Raw genomic sequence first — 21,288 nt, 5'->3', positions numbered from 1 at the left:
CACCTTCACTTATGACATTTCCATCACTTCCACTCCATTACACATTTTGGCACAGTGCTCCTGTTTGAATATAGGAGGTGTTTAATGTACAGTATGCACATAACTGCGGTTGGCTTTACTCTCTCAGTGGAAAGTTGGAAGTTAGATCACACTCAGGATAAGAAGCTCATGAGTAACCACCCTGACCTCATCACATAAATGGGCTTCATACAGACAAAGTATGTAACAAATCTGATTGCAAGCTTGAGACGAAATCTCAAATAGCCTACTGTTACTTATAATAGTTAGCTGTGAATCTACATCCTTTTGAACATTTATCTTTTAAATGCTTACATGTTTGAGTTCAGAGGGATCACTCTTTTTATTATTTCTCACAACAAACAGAAGTGTGTGAACTCAATATAGCAAACCTATATTATTGGCCTGTTCTAATGTGGAGAAAATTGGGTTCACATGAACATGACGTACGTTATGATTATGAGACTCACAATAACAAAAAAAATATTTTCAAGATAACATTTCTAATCATACGATCATAAGACAACAAACAAAATGTGTCTTTTTGGCTCAGTGATTTCAAGGTTTCATGATTGTGTTTACCTCATTTAATCTTACTTCGAGCAGCACACATTCTCGTGTGTTTGACTGAGTGTGGATTTTTTGTGATTGAATTTGATTTAATGATGTTATCATTTAAATAGTGACATTTTGACTCTTTGTACTTTGTGCCTTCATTTCAGGGGGGAAATTACTGTTTGTTCCCACTCTTATATAATGACTTCCACATGTGAGTCAGGAACACCTGCTTTGTAATTTACCTCATTCAAATCCATTTGTTAATCCACTTTACCAAAGTCCTCTCTGGCCCTCTGAACTTTTCATTGGAGAACTTTTAAAATGATAAATTGACGGTTTCAAACACACTCCACTAAATTTCAGATGTAACAGTAGGGTTTTTTTCCATTTACATCTACAATTGTGAGACTGTGATAACATTTTATTGATGTCACAGTGTCTTGCTTGAACCCTCTGTTACTCTACATCTCTCACACTGTTAAAGTTAGCCATATAGATCATTTTAAAGCGTAGTTTTGTAAAGTGTAGCAGAGCAGGAGGGAGTGGGAACTGAAGATGCAACATTTATTTACTCAACTCAGGAGTGCAGGCAATACAAAACTAAACAAAGGATCCAAAAACACTTAACTGAAAACCAGAGCTTGAATACAAACTAAAGTGACAAGGGCGTAAGTGAAACAAGAAAGGAGCTGATAGGCTGGGACAGACAAAGAGAATAGGGTAGAGCTAACGAGACGGATGGAGGGCAGGTGTGGAGGGAAGTGTGGAGTGAAAAGGGATACAGGAGGAAAAACACAGGGCAAACAGAAAACCACAAACACAATCATCGTATATATCTAATAAACCCATCTAAGAATACACATGAATAAGCTTAAGTAGATTATAACATGCAAACTCACTTATTTACAGTTTCATGATGGCACACAGAGGCTACAAATGCAAATTATTCAAATCTACAGGAACAAATGTTAAACTCAATTTTTACATAACGTGTTGAGTTAAAGAGAGTTCAGCCATTGAACAAACACCTGTCAGTCTCTGGATAAGAACATCTGCTAAATGCCTTGAATGTAAACATAGAAGATATGTGGAACGAACTGCCTGGTGTATAAAATGCTTGACGTCTAACTAGGTGTGTCACATTTCACAACTAGTGTGAAAATAAACTTAAGTTTCAACTTGGAGGCCCTACTGCCACTCAGTCCGGTTCAACAAACAGGGAAGAAGTCAGCTGGCATCTGGTGGACTGGTGGAGGGACACAGAGGCCAACTGAGACAGAAGCGTGACATCGTGAGAAGTAAACTGCTGCCTCATAAAAGCTTCCTACTGGAATAATCAGTCTATAACCATGTCTAAACTGTTATGGTGTGTGTGTGCGCGCATGTGTATGCAGCATGTGTTTATTCAGTTTAAGGTATCTACTTTGGCTATGGTTTATATTAATTTGTAATGGTCTTCCATGAAAGGCACTTGTTTACAGGGTTATACAATAAAGTCATAGGCCAAATGCTAGCAGCAGTAGTGTTATGACACATTGTTGTAATACCTGATTTATATCAAAGCCTCTGACTGCAACCTATTTCCATTCAAGGGCTGTGTATGTGTGTGTGTATGTGTGGCCAGTGGGATACAGTACATACAAAGGTGAGAGTAAAAGCACATCACCTGTCAAATAAACTTTTTATTATTTCCAAATCAAAACAATACCACACTTTCTTTGTACACAGACTTCATTCAGTAAGTGTGCTTTCATAAGCATGCTTATGTATTTTTTAATGATGACTGTTATCATGTCGATTAAACATGCCTGCAAACACAAGCACATGTCTATATATGTATCTACAGCAGGGGTTGTTCAGCTATGGAGCATTTCCCACGTCACTTCTGGTGAGTCAAAATACGACAAAGCACACAAGCGAGGATAAATGAGATCATTTAAGCAGCCCGGATCTCCAGTGGTGTGTTACTCATCCATAGAGGGGTACATCATGTAACCAGCAAACACATTGTACTGCAGATGTTTACACAGCTTCCTGCCAGATATCAGCTCTACATAGACCTGATCACCTCTCATCATGTTCAGCGACACAACCTGAGGGCACACATATTATACAATGTCATGTTTCACATTATCATTATAAAATCATGCAAGGATATCAAATATTTCTTCTATTTGCAATCTGATTTGTTATTGTAATCAATGGATTAGTTTCGAGCAAGCAGTTGTGAGATCTTTTCACTTCTTACCTGACTGGCGCTGTCTTCGCCATCTTCTCGATTGTTCTCCCACACACCGCTTATCGGCTGACCGTTCTTTACCATCTGGACCTACAGATACAACAAAAAATACAAAATAAAGGCAGAAAAAGGCTTGATGTTGCCATGCAGGTAAACCAGTAAAATGTTTTCTTGAAATTAAATATTTGTGTAGTGTCTCTGCTTGGTTTACTTTATGATAGAGGCGCCCATTGGCTTCCACAGATGAGTAGGCTGTAAAGGAAAAGACATAAACTCCAGCACGAGTGGCAGTGAAGACACCTGCAAGAGTAGGTGGACAGTTAGTGGAACTGCAGTGATGTACTGGAAATCAAATTTAAAATATGTTTATGTGTGTGTGTGTGTGTGTGTGTGTGTGTGTGTGTGTGTGTGTGTGTGTGTGTGTGTGTGTGTGTGTGTGTGTGTACTGTATGCCTGTTTCCTACCCAAGGAAGGGTTATATCCATATCCATCGTTAAGAGAGACGATGGAGTAGGGGATTGGTACATTAGTATTGAAAGGACCAAAGCAATTTTCAGTAGATCCAGGAATTTTGATGGCAATATCTGTGTTCATGGTGGCTTTGAAGGAATACCTGAGGCTATCTGATAGTAAGAGAAAGGGAGAGGTTTATTTTACAACAAAGTTCAGTTTCCACAAAATATCTATGTATTTTATGTGTGTGTGTTTCTGTGTGCACAATGCAAGACTGGCTAAATCTCCATCTCCATTAGTGGAAGCATGCTTACCTGTGAATGCCTGTACATTGTCATTCAGTGTGCTGATGTCATGCCACAGATATGTCATTCTGACAAAGGTGTCCTCCTCTGCTTGGTACATCTCTTGGGCTGCACAGCAGCAGCCACGTTGGCGAGTGAAAGAACAATTGCAGTCCCACTTGTCACAGGTCAGAGGTCCCTTCCACCGAACTGGGATGGGATGGAAGCAGGGCAGGAAAGAGAAGACAGGAAACAGAGGATGAGGTGAGAGACAGGTTGCTGCAAATTAACATGCACAAAAAACAAAAAATCTGAAGTGTGGATGATATGATCCATGATGTAAATGTACTGTACAGTGTTTGAGGATGAGTGCTAGATGAAAGGAATAAAATGTGGTACATTGTGTCTCTTACGTGCTGCTTGTTTCAGCATTTCATTAGTGCTGGACTGGGCCTCCACATGACCACAGTGAGACAACGCCCCCAACAGGAACAAAAGAGGAACTACAACCATCTGAAAAAAGTAGCACTCAGTTATAAATAATATGTATGATGTTTGGTTCTGTGCAGATAATTGAAAGCAGACATTTCAACCAAACAGTACAGTTAGCCTGGATTTAATAATCTACTTATTCATATGATCTCAAGGTCAACAGCATTTCAATGATTTCAATGTGTGACTAATGTGAACCTGCTTCACACAGAGATCCTGTTATATGTATCATGTTGATGGAGCACACGTTTATAACCAAGACTAAAACTTTCCCTTTTCAGACTAAATTAGCCTGGTTTTAACCTGTATGTCTAGCTAAACTTACTGCTTACTTTAAAATTCAAATGGCTACAATGAATTAGCCAAACAGGAGAAGGTAATCTGTCTGACCAGCATTAACAACAAATCACAGTGGTTAACAAATGAATGTTAAAGAAATTCAAACTAATATTTGTCGGGTCCAAAACGGAGCTAAAAGATGAGTGAGTATTGGACTTGGTATGTTTATCAGAAGGAAGCCAGAAACACAACTGTATGGGATGCTCATGTTGTTGTGTGTCTGCTGGGTGTGAGTTTAGCTTAAACCAACTTTATTTGTTTCTGTAGAATTGGATTTGTCTTTTTTTTTAATCTCCCTAATATCTCTCTAGTGGTCAGAAATGTTTTAAATCATTTTAAAAGTTTAAAAAGAAAACATATATAAAGGTAAAATAATACAAAAGGAACAGGAAGTATATAATACAGTTTATTATATTATGTTTAATAGATTAATGCTTAATCCATTAATTGTACATAATCTAAAAATAACCCAATATGTTCCGGAAATGACCGTTAAACAACAGAAGATGATTCCTGACAAATCAAACCTGCCCAACATGGTTTTTTTTGTCAGAAAATCAAATCACTCAATCACTATACCCAATACTTTCCCAAAAATATATAAGAGAGAAAAGACAAATCTGTAAAATTTGTCAAATTCTTTCTCACAGCAAGTGTACTGATTGATGGCTGAGAGCTGGGGTGACTAATTTAGGATGATTTTTCCCCCTTCAAGATGTATACCATGTAAGGATAGAAACATAAAACTTACTGTTTTTTGTTCCTCCTTCTCCTTGTTCTGAAAGATTATGTCAAGTTCTTGTGAGTTTGTGAAACGGCGTCTTAGTCAATGTCTGCAAGAGTTTTATGCAGGGGATGGTTTTGCCTTATTATTGATGCACTTCAGGTGAACCTCCCCTTAAGGAGGTGAATGACAGAAGCTCCACCTCTTCACATGTACACACACACACACACACACACACACACACACACACACACACACATACTCCTACTCCAATTCCTTCCATAAAGAGAGTCATGTTCGATCCAGGTAAAGTAGATAGTTTTCCTTTGGTGTGAAAGACCAACAATTGAAGTCATTGCACCTTTCGGCCACATATTGTTTTGGGCCATAATATTATGAGGACAGCAGGTGTCTGGTTCCCTTCGTTTCACAGCACAGAAATGCTGATATGGAGAACATTGTTGTCAGGTCCCTGAGGCTATACTGGACTACAGACAAGAAGACAAAAAGCTGGAAGGAAAGTCTTATCAGTTTATTGATAAAGGATCGGACAACAATACACAGGTCGCCTGGTTCTCATGCTGAGGTGGAAGTAGGAGAGAAGTGATACTCCATTTGGATATTCTTTGGAAACCCAGATGTATTGATTGCTGTTTTTGGTGTGTTGAGATAGTTACTTGGCTGAAATGAATAAAATGATCTTGTGTTGTGAGGTAATATATATTTCACAACAAATTATAATCCTATTAACAGGAAAGCCACTTGTTGCCATCTTCACTTTGGTTTTCATTGAAAGATTCAAATAAAGTGTCTGAGTTACTTCCAAGTAGATCATCCAAAGTGTGTCACACGCTCAAACAAAGACATTGTGAGCCACCTAAATCCTGATTTAGAGATTTTAGGTGATGATGGTTGTTCTAGGTTAAATATTGCTTTCTGCAGACGCCGTATATGTTCCCAATACTGTTGTTATTTAGGAGCAGTTTGTTGAGTAACCACTAAAAACACTGATTGGGGGAAAATGAGACAAAGTCAAATTTGTGTGTGATTTTTTTGGGTCTGGCAGTTTTGCATTTTGCCTTTATTACCAATCGACTACCAGGGCAAATCTGTGACATATATATTGTTTATCAGTTGTTTACTGTTTCTTACACACTGATACTTTTTGTAGTATGGCTCTATGGATTACAGTGTCAGTCCAGTCCACCACAGATTTTTCATCTGGTCAAAACGTCATAATATGTTAAATTTATGGCCAAAAACCTGCAAAATTATTGACATTACCATCAGCCTCAGCAGTACTTTGTGTTTAGTGCTAATTAGCAAAATAGAGCATAATTAGTTAACATACAGTAATGGAGATTAGATAGAATAATAATCTGCCTATTAACAGTTGACAATATGACCTTAAAGTCCATTCACTAACTCAGCTGGGCTTTCATCATTTCACATGATCATCAACAGCAGATGGAGTTTTGAATTGTTGACGCTGAGACTTCTCATCCATGATGGTTTAATATGGCTGAAATTTATATGGCATCTTGGGGGAAAAAAACCCCACAGAAATATTTTTAAATGTGCAGCTACTGTACATCAAGAAATGATAAGTTTGCTATACTGTAGATAAATTTAAAGTGTCTGACATAATATATCACATAAAGAACTGCAGTTTTTTTTGTTTGTTTTTATGTCATGTTGCTGTTGCTCTAAAAAAAATGACAGTCAGCTGTTGCACAGTAATTTATTAGAATCTCTTCTGTTCTCTGTCCTATTGGATAACAGGGTGTTTCCTGTGTTCACAGCTGCTTTTGAGATGGTCTTGGCTCCAGGGACAGTTCTTTGTCTGCATTGTTTTGATAGCCACCTGCATGTATAGAGTCCCAAGTCAGCTGACCTGGTTCTTCACATTATCTGCTAGATGGAGGCCAGGGTGTTTTATGTCTGCTTTGCGCTCATCTGTTCAAAACAGAGCAACCAGATGAGCCATACAACAGCATGGGATATAAGTGATGTGTAGAGTGTCATGACCTCAGATGTGATTTCAAACCAAAGCTTTGAAGTATTTTGTGATGGTGAAAATCTCTGAGATTGTTTGATATGAAGGTGAAAATGTGAGTTCATTTTCATATGACGAGGCCAGTTATCAGCTTTAGTGGACATGTCTTACTGAGTCAGGAAAATATCCAACTAATTTGTGAATGCTCTCTGTAATTTGAGCTTTCCCCTAGGAAAATGTTTTACTTCCTCGTTGTTGAGAGTCCATCAGACCCTACTACTATGCTATTAAAATAATAACAGCTAATAAATAAACCTTACTCTGTTTTACTTTTCTGTTTTTACTCTGTTTTTTTCTTCTTTATTTCAGACTTTCCTTAAACTTGATTTATAAAATGATCTATAAGTATCTCCCCTTTGCAATAAATTGGGCATACACATTTAATGAAACTATAGAAATGACCACAATATATTATTTTCCAAAAATATTTCATGTTGTATATATTATTAACAACATTAATGATGACTCCATTACAGCCCAATGATATTAGCAGTGTAAAAGGTTTACTTTCTACAGATGTCATCCTTTTTGGAATGATAATATTTGTCATGATCTAATATCTGTTAACATATTTAATTGTTCATTAAAGTGACTATATTATATACTATCATTATATTAACACAGGAAACTCACCTGACTGACACTTATAGCAGCCTGTGTTCATTGTTTTAGTTTGTATTATTCTGGCACCCATAGCATTGTTTTCAGACTTATTTAATGGAAAAGCCTCAAAACCCAACTACACCCACTGCCAAAGTAAGCAGCTAGCTAGTGAACATAATAGAGTATTTAGCAGCTAAATAGGACCAAAAACAGCTAAAAAGACACAGCTCACTTCAAAGAGGTTGAAAGATCAGTTATTGCAGATTTAATAATGTTCATTAGCAGAATATGAACTTGTGTTAAGTGTTCTGTAACAGCTGGTTAATGTTATCTACACAGCTCTGGAAGTGTCAAGACCAAATTAATGTATTTCAGTGAGCACAAACTAATTAATTTATTTGGCTTATGTGCACACATTAATAATTCAGACAATAATTAATGGTACTGTAACTGTTTGCAGCAGGCTAGCAGCTGTGTGTGTGTGTGTGTGTGTGTGTGTGTGTGTGTGTATGTGTTTTTGCAATGTGTTTTTGCAATGTGTATTAAGACATGATCCTTTTAAGTACTGTGTGATGCAGGACATAGTTGTATGACACTGTAAATAGACTGTTGATAATTGAGTAAGATGTGTGTGCATGTCCCTATTAGGAACATATTTCAGTGGTTAACAAACTGACAAGTTTTCAGCTGACATCCAAATAGTACAAATATAGATTTTTTTTTTTTGTTTTTACATTGATTGAGTGCATCTGTTAGTGAGCTGCCAAACACTGAGTTACAATTGAACCACTTTGACTTTGATGTGAATGTCAAAACTAGGTCAGTTCCATCAACAATAGACAGCAAAGTAATAGTTCAATACTTTTATTTTGTCAACAATTTCTTTAATGTAGACTTCATATATCTTGCTTGTAATGTTACAGGTGCATGGGTGTTCAACATGGTTCTCTAATTTTAGCAAGAAAGACATCAGCTGTTACAGAATGAAGATACTCATGCTTTGAGGTTCACAAGCTTTCAAATTGCATTGGTTAAATCCCCATGTGATAGATTTATAACATGGTTTCTGTCAAAAAGAAAGACGAGTGACCACAAGGCACAGATGACACCACAGAAAGACACAATCTAGAAGACTCTAATTGGTACACAAATCACACACACTACATCTTTCTAACTTATTCAGTAGCATAAAGCAGAAAGGCACTGAAAGTGTTATAGTGGCTGTTGTTATCACAGAGGAAGCAGCCTTTGGGCAGGCTGACAGCCACCTGCTCCTCAACCATCAATTGGAGGGCCACAACAATAGTGGCACTGTCCTCTTGGTCGTAAGTATTTCCATCTTTGGTTCCAGCCACTACCTGGCCGTCAACCTGCAGGCGGGCGCAGGCGGACAGTTTGGCACCAGGAGCACCAGCGTCACTGTAGACAGTGACAGCAAGGACGTACACACCAGAGAAGGGAACAGTGAAGATACCGGTCTCCACATTGTAGTTGCCACCCAGGTTAAGGAAGACCTGTTTGTAGGCGATGAGGTTGTTGAAATCGAACGGGCCGTAGCACTTGGCACGACCATCACTGAACAGACCAACAGAGAAAGCAGTGCGGCTAGCTGAGGATGCAGGGAAAGGACAGGTTCGAAGTTTAAAAAGTAGCTCAGTATCAGTATCAATCTTTGATGGATGTGTCACTCACTTTCAATTATGTCAAAACTTTGCTTTGTTTGTAAGTATTCCTTCTTCAACGTATCAACGGTCTCGTTAAAGTACGTCTTCAGCCTGTGTAACTTTTGCTGCATCAGACAGCAGCCACAAGACCCCGTGTCCATGCTACATTCTGAACACAAATACATAAATACACATAAATACATTTTGTTAAGGCTGTGCAGATGAGAATATATGCAGACACACTCGTTATATAACCACTACCTGTGTTGGGGGGCGTAACTGGTGCTACATGGCCAGGTCCGTCCCAGTCATACGAATGATCAGCAAATACTGCTTCCAGCAGACACAGCAATACAATACCTGAGAGGAAAAAAAAGAAAATATAACATTAAAGCCAATAAAAGTTTTGCTTTAGATGCCCGTGACTGTGCTGTTGCTTGTCTCAGGCAACTCCTGTACCATTGTTACCTCTGTAAATGTGTTCAGTCTCACCTCTCATAGTGATGCTAAATGATGAAAGCTTCAGAAGGATGGAAAGTGTGATAGACTGATCAGAAGAGAAAGTGTCATGGATATTTATTTTTGTCAGAGCCCCTCCCTCATTGACTTTTCTGTTTTATTCCTCCTCTTCTGATATCGCTCCTCCTCGTGCATTTTTTTTAATTTTCATTGTCTGCCCTATTTGCCTTTATAACTTTATAACTGGGGATATTTTATCATCATCATCAGGTGCTCTCACTTTCTAAAATCACACACAAGCAGGCACACACCCTTCAGGGCTTTGTGGATCAGGGCCGAGTATCATTTATCATCTGGAAATAAAATAGTGTCATCAGCAGACAATCATTTTGGAGACCTGCATGATAGTCTAAATGATTATTATATTCCGTATTGATAATTTCATTCGTAAAACATTATCATTCTGTGTAGATGTACTATTGTAGCCAATTAGATACAATGAGATGGTTGAGTGTGCTGATCTGCTGTTGATTATCTTTCTGTATTAAATTATGAGAGATGATATTCAATATGGCTCTACAAAAGGTGGAAATCCAAGATACGTTATAGGCCACATAATCATCTGTTTCATCATGTAGACACTGTCTTCCTCACTGCTGTCATTATCATCATGTTGTGTGTTCAGAATTATATGCTGAATGAAAGACCTTAAAAGCCCACAATACAAGACCTTAAAAGCCCACAATACATAGTATTGGAGCTATTGTTATTAATACACTGTGTTTATTGACTTGTGTGGATTTCAACAATATGTATCACATTGCAGTCACACTTAATTTGCTCTATTTCATCTGTCTATTGATATGGCATCCTATTTTATTTATCTTTGTGTAATGAAACGAGGTCATCAAAACCAAACTTTCTGAACTGAGGGGACTTTGATAAAAAAAAAAGTTTGATAATGTGGTTGTGAAAGACTTCCAAAAAATATCAAAAACCTTACAGTTTTATTAGCAGCAGCTGCTTCAGTATCAATCCAACTTTGACAACATCTTTAATGCAGAATTTTTTTGGCAGAGATTTAAAAATAATTTCCAAAGTCAATGTGTTTGTTCCAAATCTGGTTTTATTTTGTTAGTATGGTTCAGGTACACATATTTGACATCATATTTCTATCACAATTTACGTCACATAATTTCTGTAGTTAAAGATCAATAAGCTGTTACAACCAAGGTACTTAAACAGGGGACAAAATAAAAAAATACAGGAAAAAATGCTTTTAGTGTTTACTCAAAGAATTGCTTTAATCAGATAAGATGAATTAATCTTAATTGACAGAATCTGATCTTAGTGAGAACAATAAACCATGATGGAATAAAACAAACAAAACAAGGATGAGAGCTTTGTGTTGGGATGGATGAGAGTACAAACAAACAGACTATAAGTAATGACTTTCAACACAGAAAGTCTTCATCTATCAGACTCTAAACCTGTTAGTATGAGCGGAGAGTTGGGACAAAGCCCAGCGTAGCTACACTTTGCTAACTCAATCAGTAGAATACAGGTAGAAGCCAGTGAAAGTGTTATAGTGATTGTTGTCATCACAGATAAAACATCCTTCAAGTAGGCTGACAGCCACCTGGTCCCCGGCCTTCAGTTTCACGGTCACAAAAACAGTGGCACTGTCTTCTCGGTCCGAGCCGTTGCGTTCGAGGATTGAACCCACAACCTGCGTGTTCACCCGCAAACTTGCACAAGTGGACAATTTCTCACCGAGGAAGACAGCGTTACCGTAGAGAGTCAGAGCCAGACTGTAGACACCAGAACAGGGAGCAGTGAAGATACCAGTGTGCTCATCATAGCCGCCTCCCAGGTTGAGGAAGACGTGTTGGTAGACAATGTTTTTGTTGACAGTAAGTGGGACATGGCACTTCATAGCACTTTCACTGCTGAGAGCGACGGAGAAGGCGCTACGTCTTGCTGGAAATGCAGAGATAGTATGGTTAGATGTGTAACAAGGGGATCATTTTTGTTCTTTAGAAACCTCTGATGATGTTCTGCACTCTTGCGCTCTTGTTTGTGTGACTCACGGATATTTGTCTCACCTCTCATATTGTCGAGGACCTTTTTTGCTCTTGTCAGCTCATTCCTCATTTCTTCAAGACCCAGGTTAAAGAACCCTTCCATCCTCTCCATCTGTGTCTGCATCAGACAACATCCACATGACATCTGGTCCGTAAGACATGCTGCACACACACACACACACACAAACACACACACACACACACACACACAAAACCACCAACATTAATACATTGGGGTTGCAGTTGTATAGACAGACTTATTTCATTGACAATCTCTCACCATTATCTTCATTGGGTGTTGGAGACATAGTCGTTGTTAGTTGGATAGGTCCGTTCCAGGAATAACGTCTACGCTCACTAAATGCTGCATGCAGCAGGCACAGCAGCACAATAGCTGGGGGAAAAAGAAGAAAGGCATGTACCTTTACATCTTCTTATTGTATTTTGTATATGAAATCTTAACATACAGTCTTGAACCATTTTATCTTACTACATTACAAACTATTTGGACACTAACAGACAGAATGTTTCAATCCTTTATGTTTGACTTGAGTCAAGGTTGTCTGTGAGGCTCCAAACATCTCTCTCTTACATATTATGTCACTTCAGCTGTAACTTGTAAAAGCACCCAGTCTCACCTCTCATGTTGATGCTGGTGAATGATGAAGGCTTCAGAAGGATTGAAGGTGTGCAGACTGATCAAAAAACAAGAGTGTTGGATATATACAGTATTTTTTCAGAGCCCCTCCCTTGTTATCTCTCAGTTTTATTTGTCCTCTTCTAAAATCGCTCCTCCTCATTTTTTATTGCCCTCCTGGTTTAGCCTGTATAACTTTATAATTGGAGATTTATTTCTCCATCACTAGGGGCTCTCATTCTCTAAAATTCACACACAAGCAGGCACACAACCTGCACGGCATTGTTGTTGATGCCACACGGGTATCATCTATCATCTGAGATGGGGTGTATTGTATGTGGAGTTCAGTTTTCTCATCAGCATGGTGCATGACTTTTTAGCCATGCACCATGTTTGTTCCAATTGCCCAGTCCAATCTCATGTCTTGTACTTCAGCATGAAGAAATGTGATGTGAAGACATGAGTGAGCTGCTAGAGGAGGAGAGCAAGAGCACAGAGTGAAGTGAGTTACACCAACTGACCTTAACTCTGCTCATGTCACACCAATCTGTCTCTAGTTATGGAGGAAAAGAGGAACAGTGAAGATGAAGCTTGTGTTTTCTTTCTGTTTGAAGGTTCTGGGTATTTGACCTAGAGGATTTTGACATTGATATTGGGCTTCTTCTCAAACTGGTAAGACCATAATCCTGAGTGTAAAATGCGCTCATTGTATCACATTCCTTATTTCAAATGTTAGAAGTGATCGCTAACATAAAGATGCTTCTCTAAAGAGCCCTCAGCTCCAAACTGCTTGGCCTATGGGAGGTGGTGATAGAGGTTGTCACAAAAATTGCCTCCTTTAAACACCTCCTTCAACATGCCGTCCCAGCAACTCTGTAAAATGGCTGCTGGAGTCACTCAGGATGTTCAGGACTGGGTCTCAACTACTCTGTTGTCCATGCTCCATCAGGTCATCTTCTCTTGCTCCATCAGAGATGACATGGTTCTATGTATCCAGAGAAGGCTGGACAGGGTTACACTCCAGATGTCCTTGTTAAGAGGCTGAACTGCTTTGCAGGTTCTAAACACCATCACTGATGTTGCAATGGGAGAGATTTGGGTGCTGTTTCAGCCTCAGATTGACAAACACCCTGTTGTTCTCCACCACCTCCTCTGATGCCTCCAGTTGACATAAATCATATTCAAAGTAGAGCATATACATTTTAAAACATGTCTGGAGGAGCCTTCACATCCTGTTCAGTACAAAACTATACTGTTCAAGCACTGCACAGAGGTTAAATATCTCAGCAGTATTACATTTTAAAAAGTGTTATCAGATATGATTAATCATTATGGGTTGTGCTCTTGGCCCCCAGTGAGGCACTCCACTGCTAAAAGCTACTGATTCAGTCGGTGAAAATGGTAATTCAGTATATTCAGCTCACTTTGAAGATTCATTGATAAAGATTTGTTCATAGTTGTACTGAACGCCTGTAATGGATTCAGCCAATTGTGCAGCAGTTGAAGTCATTAAAGCATGAAGAACTTCTTAGTCCTAATCTTTGACTGAAACCTGTTGGTCTCTTCATTCTGAGATCTTCTGGTTCATTCAGTAACACATGGGGTCTGGGTTCTGCCACTGTGTGCTGTGTCACCTGCTAGCTCCTCTCAGCAGATGATGTGGGTCTTGTCTGCTGCTGTTCTCCTCTTTATCCTCCAAGGAACACATTTGACTTGAGAGACAGCGACAGAACTTTTGCGTTACAGCAATAAGTTCCATGGTTGAACACAGCTACGTAGGTGAGTCTAAAGACATTGCTTGTAGGTATAAACGTGTTTGTCTGTCTCTATAAGTTAGCCCTATGACAGGTGATTTGACCATGGTGCACTCTGCATCTTTCTCAGTGTATACTGTAACAAGCTCCAGGTCCTATGACCCTGAACAGGATGAGCAAGTACGGTGTGCTTCACTAGAAGATACAGTATGTCTTCCACTTCAGGATGACAAAGAACATGAAGTAGCAGCATCATATGGTTGATTGCATAACTAAAGCATTTAATGTAAAATGTCTAAATGTATTCAAGATGTATGATGAAAATGTATGACTTGAATTACGATAAAGTACTAAAAGTACTATAGATGTTAGCTGTGTTAATAATACTATTAATGAATTTAGACACAACTCCTAACTCTCTAGTGTGCTGTTGTGGAGATGAAAAGAAAATACTTAATAACAGTGCCAGTTTGTTCAAAATCCTGTTTTATTTTCTTGCAATTTGACAGGTTTATCACATATTTCCATGACATAAAATTAGTAAGTAAAAGATTTACAGTGGCAAGAACAAAGGCGTGAGGAAGATCAGAAGATGGACATGGAACATGATGAAATAACACAAGCAAAATGAAGGTGAGTTGAATTTTGATGGGACAGAAGATCAGAGATTAAGAGCTACAATACAAAGCTGTTACCACATAATGAATCAGACAGTAGGGTAACAGTTAGTACAAAACCTAGAGCAGCTACATTTCCCTAACTTAGTCAGTGGCATAAAGCAGGAAGCCAGTGAATGTGTTATAGTGGCTGTTGTCATCGCAGAGGAAACATCCAATGGGAAGATTTACAGCCACCTTGTCCCCAGCATTCAGGTGGAGGGCCACAACAATAGTGGCGCTGTCCTCTTGATCTTGCATATTTTTTTCTCTGGGGCCTGCCACCACCAGGTTGTTCACCTGCAGACCAGCGCAGGCAGCCAGGGTGTTACCAGGAGAACCAGCGTCGCTGTAGACGGTGAGGGCGAGGCTGTAGACACCAGAGCGAGGAACAGTGAAGATACCGCTGTCCTCACTGTAGCCACCTCCCAGGTTGATGAAGACATGTTTGTAGACAATGAGCCTATCGTCACGGAAGGGGCCATAGCAGGTTAAGTCTTTTCTATTGGTTATAGCGACAGAGAAGGCACTGCGGCTGGCTGGAGATGCAGAGAAGAGACATGTTAGAAGTTACATTGGAAAAAACCTTTGATTGAGCTACAAGATAGATTAAGATGTTTTGGTGACCTGCAATCTCATCTCATTTGCGTAACCCATGCACATGTCTCACCTCTGACATTATTGAGGGCGGTTTTTGCTTTCATCAGTTCTTTCTCCAGCTCATTGAGGCTCGTGTTAAAGAACATCTTCATCCTGTGTATCGTCTGCTGCATCAGACAGCAACCACATGATGCCTGGTCGGTCACACACACTGAGCACACACACACACACACACACACACATAGGTTGAAGCTGTGCAGATCAGAGTAAATGTAGATACATTGACTGTGTCCTGATAGAAAGGACACTTTACCTAATTTCTTAAACATTTCTCACCATTGTCTGTGTTTGGATCAACAGCTCTGTCTTTGCCATTTTTGTCTTCGCCAGGTCCTCCCCAGGTATAATCATTGGCCTGGACGAACACAGCTTCCAACAGACACAGCACTATAACAGCTGGCAGAAAAAGGCAAAGAGCAAAGGCATGAACACCCAAAAGGAATCATATCATTGACTCTTGTAAAGCATTTCACCCCTAGATCTTAACAAACATTTAACTTAACACACGATTAAGCCAACTTAATGCAAAAAAGTGTGGTTACAACCATCATTTTAATCATATCTCATCTCACCTCGCATGGTGATGCCGACAACTGATGATGGCTTCAGAAGGAGAGAAGGTGTGAGATTCATTCTGAGTCAAGAGTCACAGCTATATATATGTTGCCCATCAGTTCTAGACCTCCGACATCCAAATAGCTCCACCCTGTTTCTGCTATTGTTCATCCTGTATACTTATGTACCTCTATAGGTTAACTCTTTTCTTAATGAGTGCTCACAGATGACCCCCCCCCCACACACACACACACTATGGCTTTGTGTTGTAGATATAGGTCAAGTATCATCTGTCCAAGTGGTGTTCCCATCAGCACACAAAGATAATGTCCTTCCTCTGTGTTTATATTTGCAGAACATTATTTTATTAATGGCAGAGTGTGGAGGGTTAGGGTTAATTTTGCGTTTGTTCACTTGAACCTGTTTAATATAGGCAGACTAAGACAAGCCATAACAGCTATTATTGTTGATTCAAGCTGAGATTGGAGTTTGTGTCCAAATACATTTTTTCTATACCAGCATTTTAAAAAATCTACAATTCAGGATCGATATTTTGCACGTAGAAGCCTTGAAAGACACCATGTCATAAATGTTCACTATTTCCCTCATTTCTGCAACTTTTTCAATCAGGGCAGGTCATACAAGCAGTTGCCACCACATGTAAAATGAGAGCTTCATTGTCCACCTGTGAATAGTGTTGGATTACTTGTGTTTATTAGCACAAAGCAAGTGGGATATGCTTGTGTTTAGAACAAGAAAGAAAAGACCGAATCACAAAATGTTTTCAGTCAATGGAGCAGGTGAGAATTGGATGTGGAAGAGTCAAAAATATTTTATTAAAGACAAATCATCAATTTCATCGCAGATTTATAGATAACATATTACATGTGTCCAGAGAAAGGAATGGGTGGACAAAAGACTAATGAAGGTCAAACAGTTCTCTCCAAAACATTTGGGAAAACTAAAGGTACATCAGATAACTTTAGAATGAAAAAGGAGCTTAAAAACATCCAAAGATAAGATCAGCAGTACTCTAGTTATTCCTTTAGTCATGTAAGATGGTGGAGGTAACGTCACAGTTATGCATTAACCTATATAATATTCACATTAACAAATAAATACAGCCACAGAACACATAGACTTTAACCTTTATTATTAAAACGGTGCATTGATTCAATGAAATATGCTTTCAATTATTGTGTTTATTACTATTTTATTAACTTATAACAAACATATTTTTTTAGAAAATACACAACACATGTATGGATGGATGGATGCATGGATTAAGAAAAACAGACATTCCTGAAGACTGATGTTTCTACTTCAGAGGGACGAAACTCCAGAGTGAGAGAATCTACTTCCTTATTAAATGTCAAAATGTCACATGCTTTAAAACAGACAAGCAGGTTATACAACTCAATCCAACTGGCAAATAGTCAGTGTAGCTCCTATCCCTGCCCAGAACCTGAACCCTGGGTACAGCTGTCCAGTGAACTGGGTCTTGTGCTGGTGGATGAGGTAAGCCTGGTTGTCGGCGATGCGGTAAAAGGCCAGGATCCCTGCATGCTGGTCCAGATAGACACCAATTCGTCGGGCTTTTGGTGAACCCAGCTGCTTTTCCTGGCCATCGTGCCAGAAGGAGAAGCCAGTCCCGGACCAGTACATGCTCCAGGACAGAGGATTGTGGCCCAGGCGGCTTTTGTCATCAGAACTATTACGTTGCATCTCCTTGTAGGCCACACCAATGGTGATCTGCAGTGTGGGACAAGCAAAACTAGATTAGGAAAGGAACCAAATTTCATGGCAACAGGGGAAAGTCTGTAAACAAAGGCAATAAGAATTTTAATAGGTTAGCAGTTGGATGAGACACAATATTGGCAGCTTTCTTTGGACAGAGTGCTTATTGTTGTGCTCTACAATTTGTAACCTGTAATTGGAGAACTGTTTCATAATCACTACTAAGTTGTTTTTGGGCAAATGGGGCTGTACAACCAACAGAACCTGAATCCAATATATTAGTTGCTGTCAGTAATGATTTAAGTTGATATATTAATACATTTTCACATTAAATTATTGTAAATTAGCCATGATTTTCATTGTATGAAGCATATGGCTAGCCCCAGTGATGCCTGACTGATGTCACCTTCTGGCCAGTCCACTCCACCTCCCAGTAGTAAGGGCTCCCCGCCAGAGGCTCTCTGCAGAGAACCTGTCTCCAGAAGTGGAAGCGTTCAGGATGGTCTGCTGGTTTCAAGTTCTCAGCCCGCATTGTAGCTTTATGCCCTCCATCTGACAGCAGCACGTGGCGATACACGGTGTTGGGGTCCATGGTGGGCTCAAAGCGAACTGAAGGGAGAAGATTTTAGTTAAGCCTCCCTGAAGGCTTTGACACTGTGATCTACACTATATTGTCTTTCATATTATAGAGTATGATGGACTCACATTTCAGCAGCTCTCCTCTAGTCTTTGGTTCTGGATTCACAAGTCCCACTGTTGTCACAGGAGCTAAGAGCAAAGTATTAAAAAGAATATAAAAGTGCACTGATAAAAACAGAACAAGTAATCTTTAGGCCTGAGTTGAGCCTTCCAGATTGTACTGCCAGTCAAATGCTTTAGGCTAAAGACTGATAAAGTTATACTTATACAATGGGAAGTTGAAGTTGATACAGGCAGTTTCTAGTGTTTTGGTATTTACCTTGAGGTTGAGGAAGAAGGGATGGTTGAGGGGGTGCAGAAACTTCATGTCCAGAGAAACGAGAAGAAAGACAACAAAGAAAACAGGTAAACTAAAATAACTCAACTCCACAATATCTAAGAACAGTGAAGCTGTTCTCATGTACTGCCACAGGCTTTCTTATTCTTATAACTTTTTTTATGTTCAAGAACTTATAAGTCACAAACTATGAAATTGCAAGGTAACTTACCTTGAGGTCGGGGTGGGCATAAAGGTGGAGGGTTTGTTGTCATCTCATACACTACAGAAAAGAAAAAGAAAATACATCTGAAGGTGTCTCTGTCTTCAGTACATGTCAAAGAGTCAAAACATACATATTCTTGTGCTTGTGTTGAATTGGCTGACGGGAAGTTACCATACCTGTGTTTTGTGTGCTGGCTTGATCATGTTTATCAGCTACTGTAATGCCTGCTGCTTCTGCTGGTGCTGCTGCACATCCACCATTCAGTGTTGAAGCCACAGGGTCATCATTCACTAAAGTGAAAAGGGATAGTTTTGACTTTCTGAACCCTCTGAAGACAAGAAAAAATAAAAAATGAGAGAAATACTGACCTAATGTGATGATCTTGGCCAGTGTGACCTTGCAGAGGTTCTGTATTGACTCTTGTAGTTCTTTCATGGCTGAACGGATGGAGGCCACTACTGCTTCCTCCTTTATCAGTATCGACTCTCCTGTGGCACCAGTCTGACCCAGCGGTTCCATGATGAGGAAATTCTTGAGAATAAATGACACAAAGTTTAAAAACTGTGTTTCCTATTTTACTGGCGGTGAATCTTATCCATTATTGTGTGTGATTCTGAAATGTAACACCCTGCTTCACATTCATTACCTTCAAGAAGCAGACGGGGTCCTCCATGGCAGCCAGTCTGCTCAGTTCTTCATTTTTCCAGTTGAGTTGTACCACCTGCTGCTCCAGTCTGTGAATCTGACCCTCAATCTGGCTGCCTAAGGAGGTCTCATGAGTGCTGAGAAGCTCACCAACCTGGATGCCCGTATGATTCACATTCTTGACAAGGTCAGAAAATAAATCGGTGCTCTGTTGCCCCAGGGCCTGAACTAAGGCCTGGAAAGAGATGATCAGGGATAAGGCAATAATGAAAAGAGAATACAAAGAATGTGATGTAATGTTTGTCATAAAGAAAACTACAAGCAAGACACTTTAGAGATAGTGACCAAAATTGCTACACCAAACATAAATGTCCCTTACCTTGTATTGACGAGCAGCATGTGGGAGCTCTTTAAGCTTTTTCTCAGTCTCCTGGGCTCTCCTGTGTACTTCTGCCTGCATCTGAACAAGCTCTTTCTAGACACAAACACACACCATCCAGTGTTAGAATTAAAAACAAAGGTCGCACACACTGTGGGGCAGTAATGGCCCCAGACATAGAGATTGTACTTAGTTATATGTGATGTTACAAAATAAATGCAAAAAGTCATGTTAAAGAGGAGGAAGGACACTTTCACAGATGTGTGAGGAATACATAGACTGTTAGTTGTTTTACAAGTAGCCTACTTCAAATTAAGCTACATTTTGTAAAAGTTACACAGATTTTGATTCATCTGCATCAGAGTCCTGTACTCTGAGCCTTACTGAAAACATTGCCCTGCTGATGTTTGCCTTGTGCATTACATACCTGTCTCTCTTGTCTCTCCTCCTGTGGTTTGGCCACATGATGTCCCCTGTGTCCATGCTGGCAGCACACCTCACACACACACTCCTTGTCATCTTTGCAAAACAGGTCCAGGGGTTGGTTGTGATGAGGGCAGGATCTGGGGGCCACTGTAGGAAGCTGAGGGTACATGCTGCCCTGTCGTGGTCCTGTGTCTGGTAGGACCTCCAGGTAGATAGGCATTGATGGCGGGGCAGAGGAGACAGCTGTGGAGGGCCTATGCTTGAGGCTGTTGGTTCTCAGTTTCTCCATAGCTTCCACTAAGACAGTGCTCTTGGCCAGCGAGGGTCGAGATTCGAAAACCTGCCTACACTGGGGGCAGCTGTACTGGCTCTTGCTGTCTTCCTTGTCCCAGTGGCTCTTGATGCAAGCCAAGCAGTACGAGTGTCCACAGGGTACAGTGGCCGGATCCTTCAGGGTGTCCAGGCACACTGAGCAGACAAAGGTCTCCTCTTCTGACCAGGCTGAGGCCATTTGGTGCTCGGTTGAGGGGAGGATGGCAAGCCCAGCCCAAAATGGATAACCTAAGGTTCCCTGTTCAAGTAGGCTACAGAAACGCACACAAAGATGGTAAGTTTGAAATGCCAGGCTTCCTGAATCACATGCTTCTTAAAAACCAAGGGTGGAGCTGGTCAAACAGGTTGTGAG

General features: G+C 39.9%; 4 protein-coding genes and 1 long non-coding RNA gene across 5 annotated transcripts; all 5 read right to left on the bottom strand.

Moving 5' to 3' along the window:
* Window positions 1–2,365: 2,365 nt before the first annotated feature.
* cbln18 (cerebellin 18) lies at window positions 2,366–5,143 on the bottom strand. Its single transcript, XM_053320929.1, has 7 exons — window positions 5,135–5,143; window positions 3,966–4,065; window positions 3,583–3,762; window positions 3,280–3,438; window positions 3,027–3,115; window positions 2,825–2,905; window positions 2,366–2,669 (listed from the first exon to the last, which is right to left on the bottom strand). The coding sequence occupies exons 2-7, from the start codon at window positions 4,063–4,065 to the stop codon at window positions 2,541–2,543; spliced, it is 738 nt and encodes a 245-aa protein (XP_053176904.1). The 5' UTR covers window positions 5,135–5,143; the 3' UTR covers window positions 2,366–2,540.
* A 4,439-nt stretch (window positions 5,144–9,582) lies between these two features.
* LOC128360493 (uncharacterized) lies at window positions 9,583–9,966 on the bottom strand. Its single transcript, XR_008321503.1, has 3 exons — window positions 9,923–9,966; window positions 9,692–9,790; window positions 9,583–9,599 (listed from the first exon to the last, which is right to left on the bottom strand). It is a non-coding gene; the product is annotated as an uncharacterized LOC128360493 (long non-coding RNA).
* Window positions 9,967–11,435: 1,469 nt separating this feature from the next.
* On the bottom strand, window positions 11,436–12,618 carry LOC128359814 (uncharacterized). Its single transcript, XM_053320137.1, has 4 exons — window positions 12,612–12,618; window positions 12,254–12,367; window positions 11,995–12,135; window positions 11,436–11,869 (listed from the first exon to the last, which is right to left on the bottom strand). The coding sequence occupies exons 1-4, from the start codon at window positions 12,616–12,618 to the stop codon at window positions 11,436–11,438; spliced, it is 696 nt and encodes a 231-aa protein (XP_053176112.1).
* Window positions 12,619–15,125: 2,507 nt separating this feature from the next.
* LOC128359813 (complement C1q-like protein 2) lies at window positions 15,126–16,313 on the bottom strand. Its single transcript, XM_053320136.1, has 4 exons — window positions 16,253–16,313; window positions 15,957–16,076; window positions 15,691–15,831; window positions 15,126–15,559 (listed from the first exon to the last, which is right to left on the bottom strand). Exons 1-4 carry the CDS (start codon window positions 16,311–16,313, stop codon window positions 15,126–15,128), a joined length of 756 nt encoding a protein of 251 aa, XP_053176111.1.
* Window positions 16,314–17,651: 1,338 nt separating this feature from the next.
* On the bottom strand, window positions 17,652–21,114 carry ftr86 (finTRIM family, member 86). Its single transcript, XM_053320135.1, has 9 exons — window positions 20,605–21,114; window positions 20,178–20,273; window positions 19,800–20,033; window positions 19,522–19,684; window positions 19,160–19,210; window positions 18,931–18,972; window positions 18,678–18,740; window positions 18,379–18,581; window positions 17,652–17,987 (listed from the first exon to the last, which is right to left on the bottom strand). The coding sequence occupies exons 1-9, from the start codon at window positions 21,112–21,114 to the stop codon at window positions 17,652–17,654; spliced, it is 1,698 nt and encodes a 565-aa protein (XP_053176110.1).
* Between the last annotated feature and the right edge of the window lie 174 nt (window positions 21,115–21,288).

The sequence above is a fragment of the Scomber japonicus genome, chromosome 6 (genome assembly GCF_027409825.1).
Source record: "Scomber japonicus isolate fScoJap1 chromosome 6, fScoJap1.pri, whole genome shotgun sequence".
Classification (NCBI taxonomy): domain Eukaryota; kingdom Metazoa; phylum Chordata; class Actinopteri; order Scombriformes; family Scombridae; genus Scomber; species Scomber japonicus.
This window is presented reverse-complemented; position numbering and strand designations above follow the sequence as displayed.

Excerpts from the sequence above, each read along its gene's own strand:
- cbln18 (XM_053320929.1), bottom strand. The coding sequence starts at position 4,065 with ATGGTTGTAGTTCCTCTTTTGTTCCTGTTGGGGGCGTTGTCTCACTGT. Across the intron at positions 2,906-3,026 it reads ATGGGCGCCTCTATCATAAA|GTCCAGATGGTAAAGAACGG; the intron begins GTAAACCAAGCA and ends TTGTATCTGTAG. Across the intron at positions 2,670-2,824 it reads GCGAAGACAGCGCCAGTCAG|GTTGTGTCGCTGAACATGAT; the intron begins GTAAGAAGTGAA and ends GTGTGCCCTCAG.
- LOC128359814 (XM_053320137.1), bottom strand. Across the intron at positions 12,136-12,253 it reads AACACCCAATGAAGATAATG|CATGTCTTACGGACCAGATG; the intron begins GTGAGAGATTGT and ends GTGTGTGTGCAG. Across the intron at positions 11,870-11,994 it reads GGTCCTCGACAATATGAGAG|CAAGACGTAGCGCCTTCTCC; the intron begins GTGAGACAAATA and ends CTGCATTTCCAG.
- LOC128359813 (XM_053320136.1), bottom strand. The coding sequence starts at position 16,313 with ATGAATCTCACACCTTCTCTCCTTCTGAAGCCATCATCAGTTGTCGGC. Across the intron at positions 16,077-16,252 it reads TGTCGGCATCACCATGCGAG|CTGTTATAGTGCTGTGTCTG; the intron begins GTGAGATGAGAT and ends TTTTTCTGCCAG. Across the intron at positions 15,832-15,956 it reads TGATCCAAACACAGACAATG|TGTGTGTGACCGACCAGGCA; the intron begins GTGAGAAATGTT and ends GTGTGTGCTCAG.
- ftr86 (XM_053320135.1), bottom strand. The coding sequence starts at position 21,114 with ATGGCCTCAGCCTGGTCAGAAGAGGAGACCTTTGTCTGCTCAGTGTGC. Across the intron at positions 18,973-19,159 it reads ATGCCCACCCCGACCTCAAG|TTTCTGCACCCCCTCAACCA; the intron begins GTAAGTTACCTT and ends CTGGACATGAAG. Across the intron at positions 18,741-18,930 it reads CCTTCTTCCTCAACCTCAAG|CTCCTGTGACAACAGTGGGA; the intron begins GTAAATACCAAA and ends CTTTGCTCTTAG.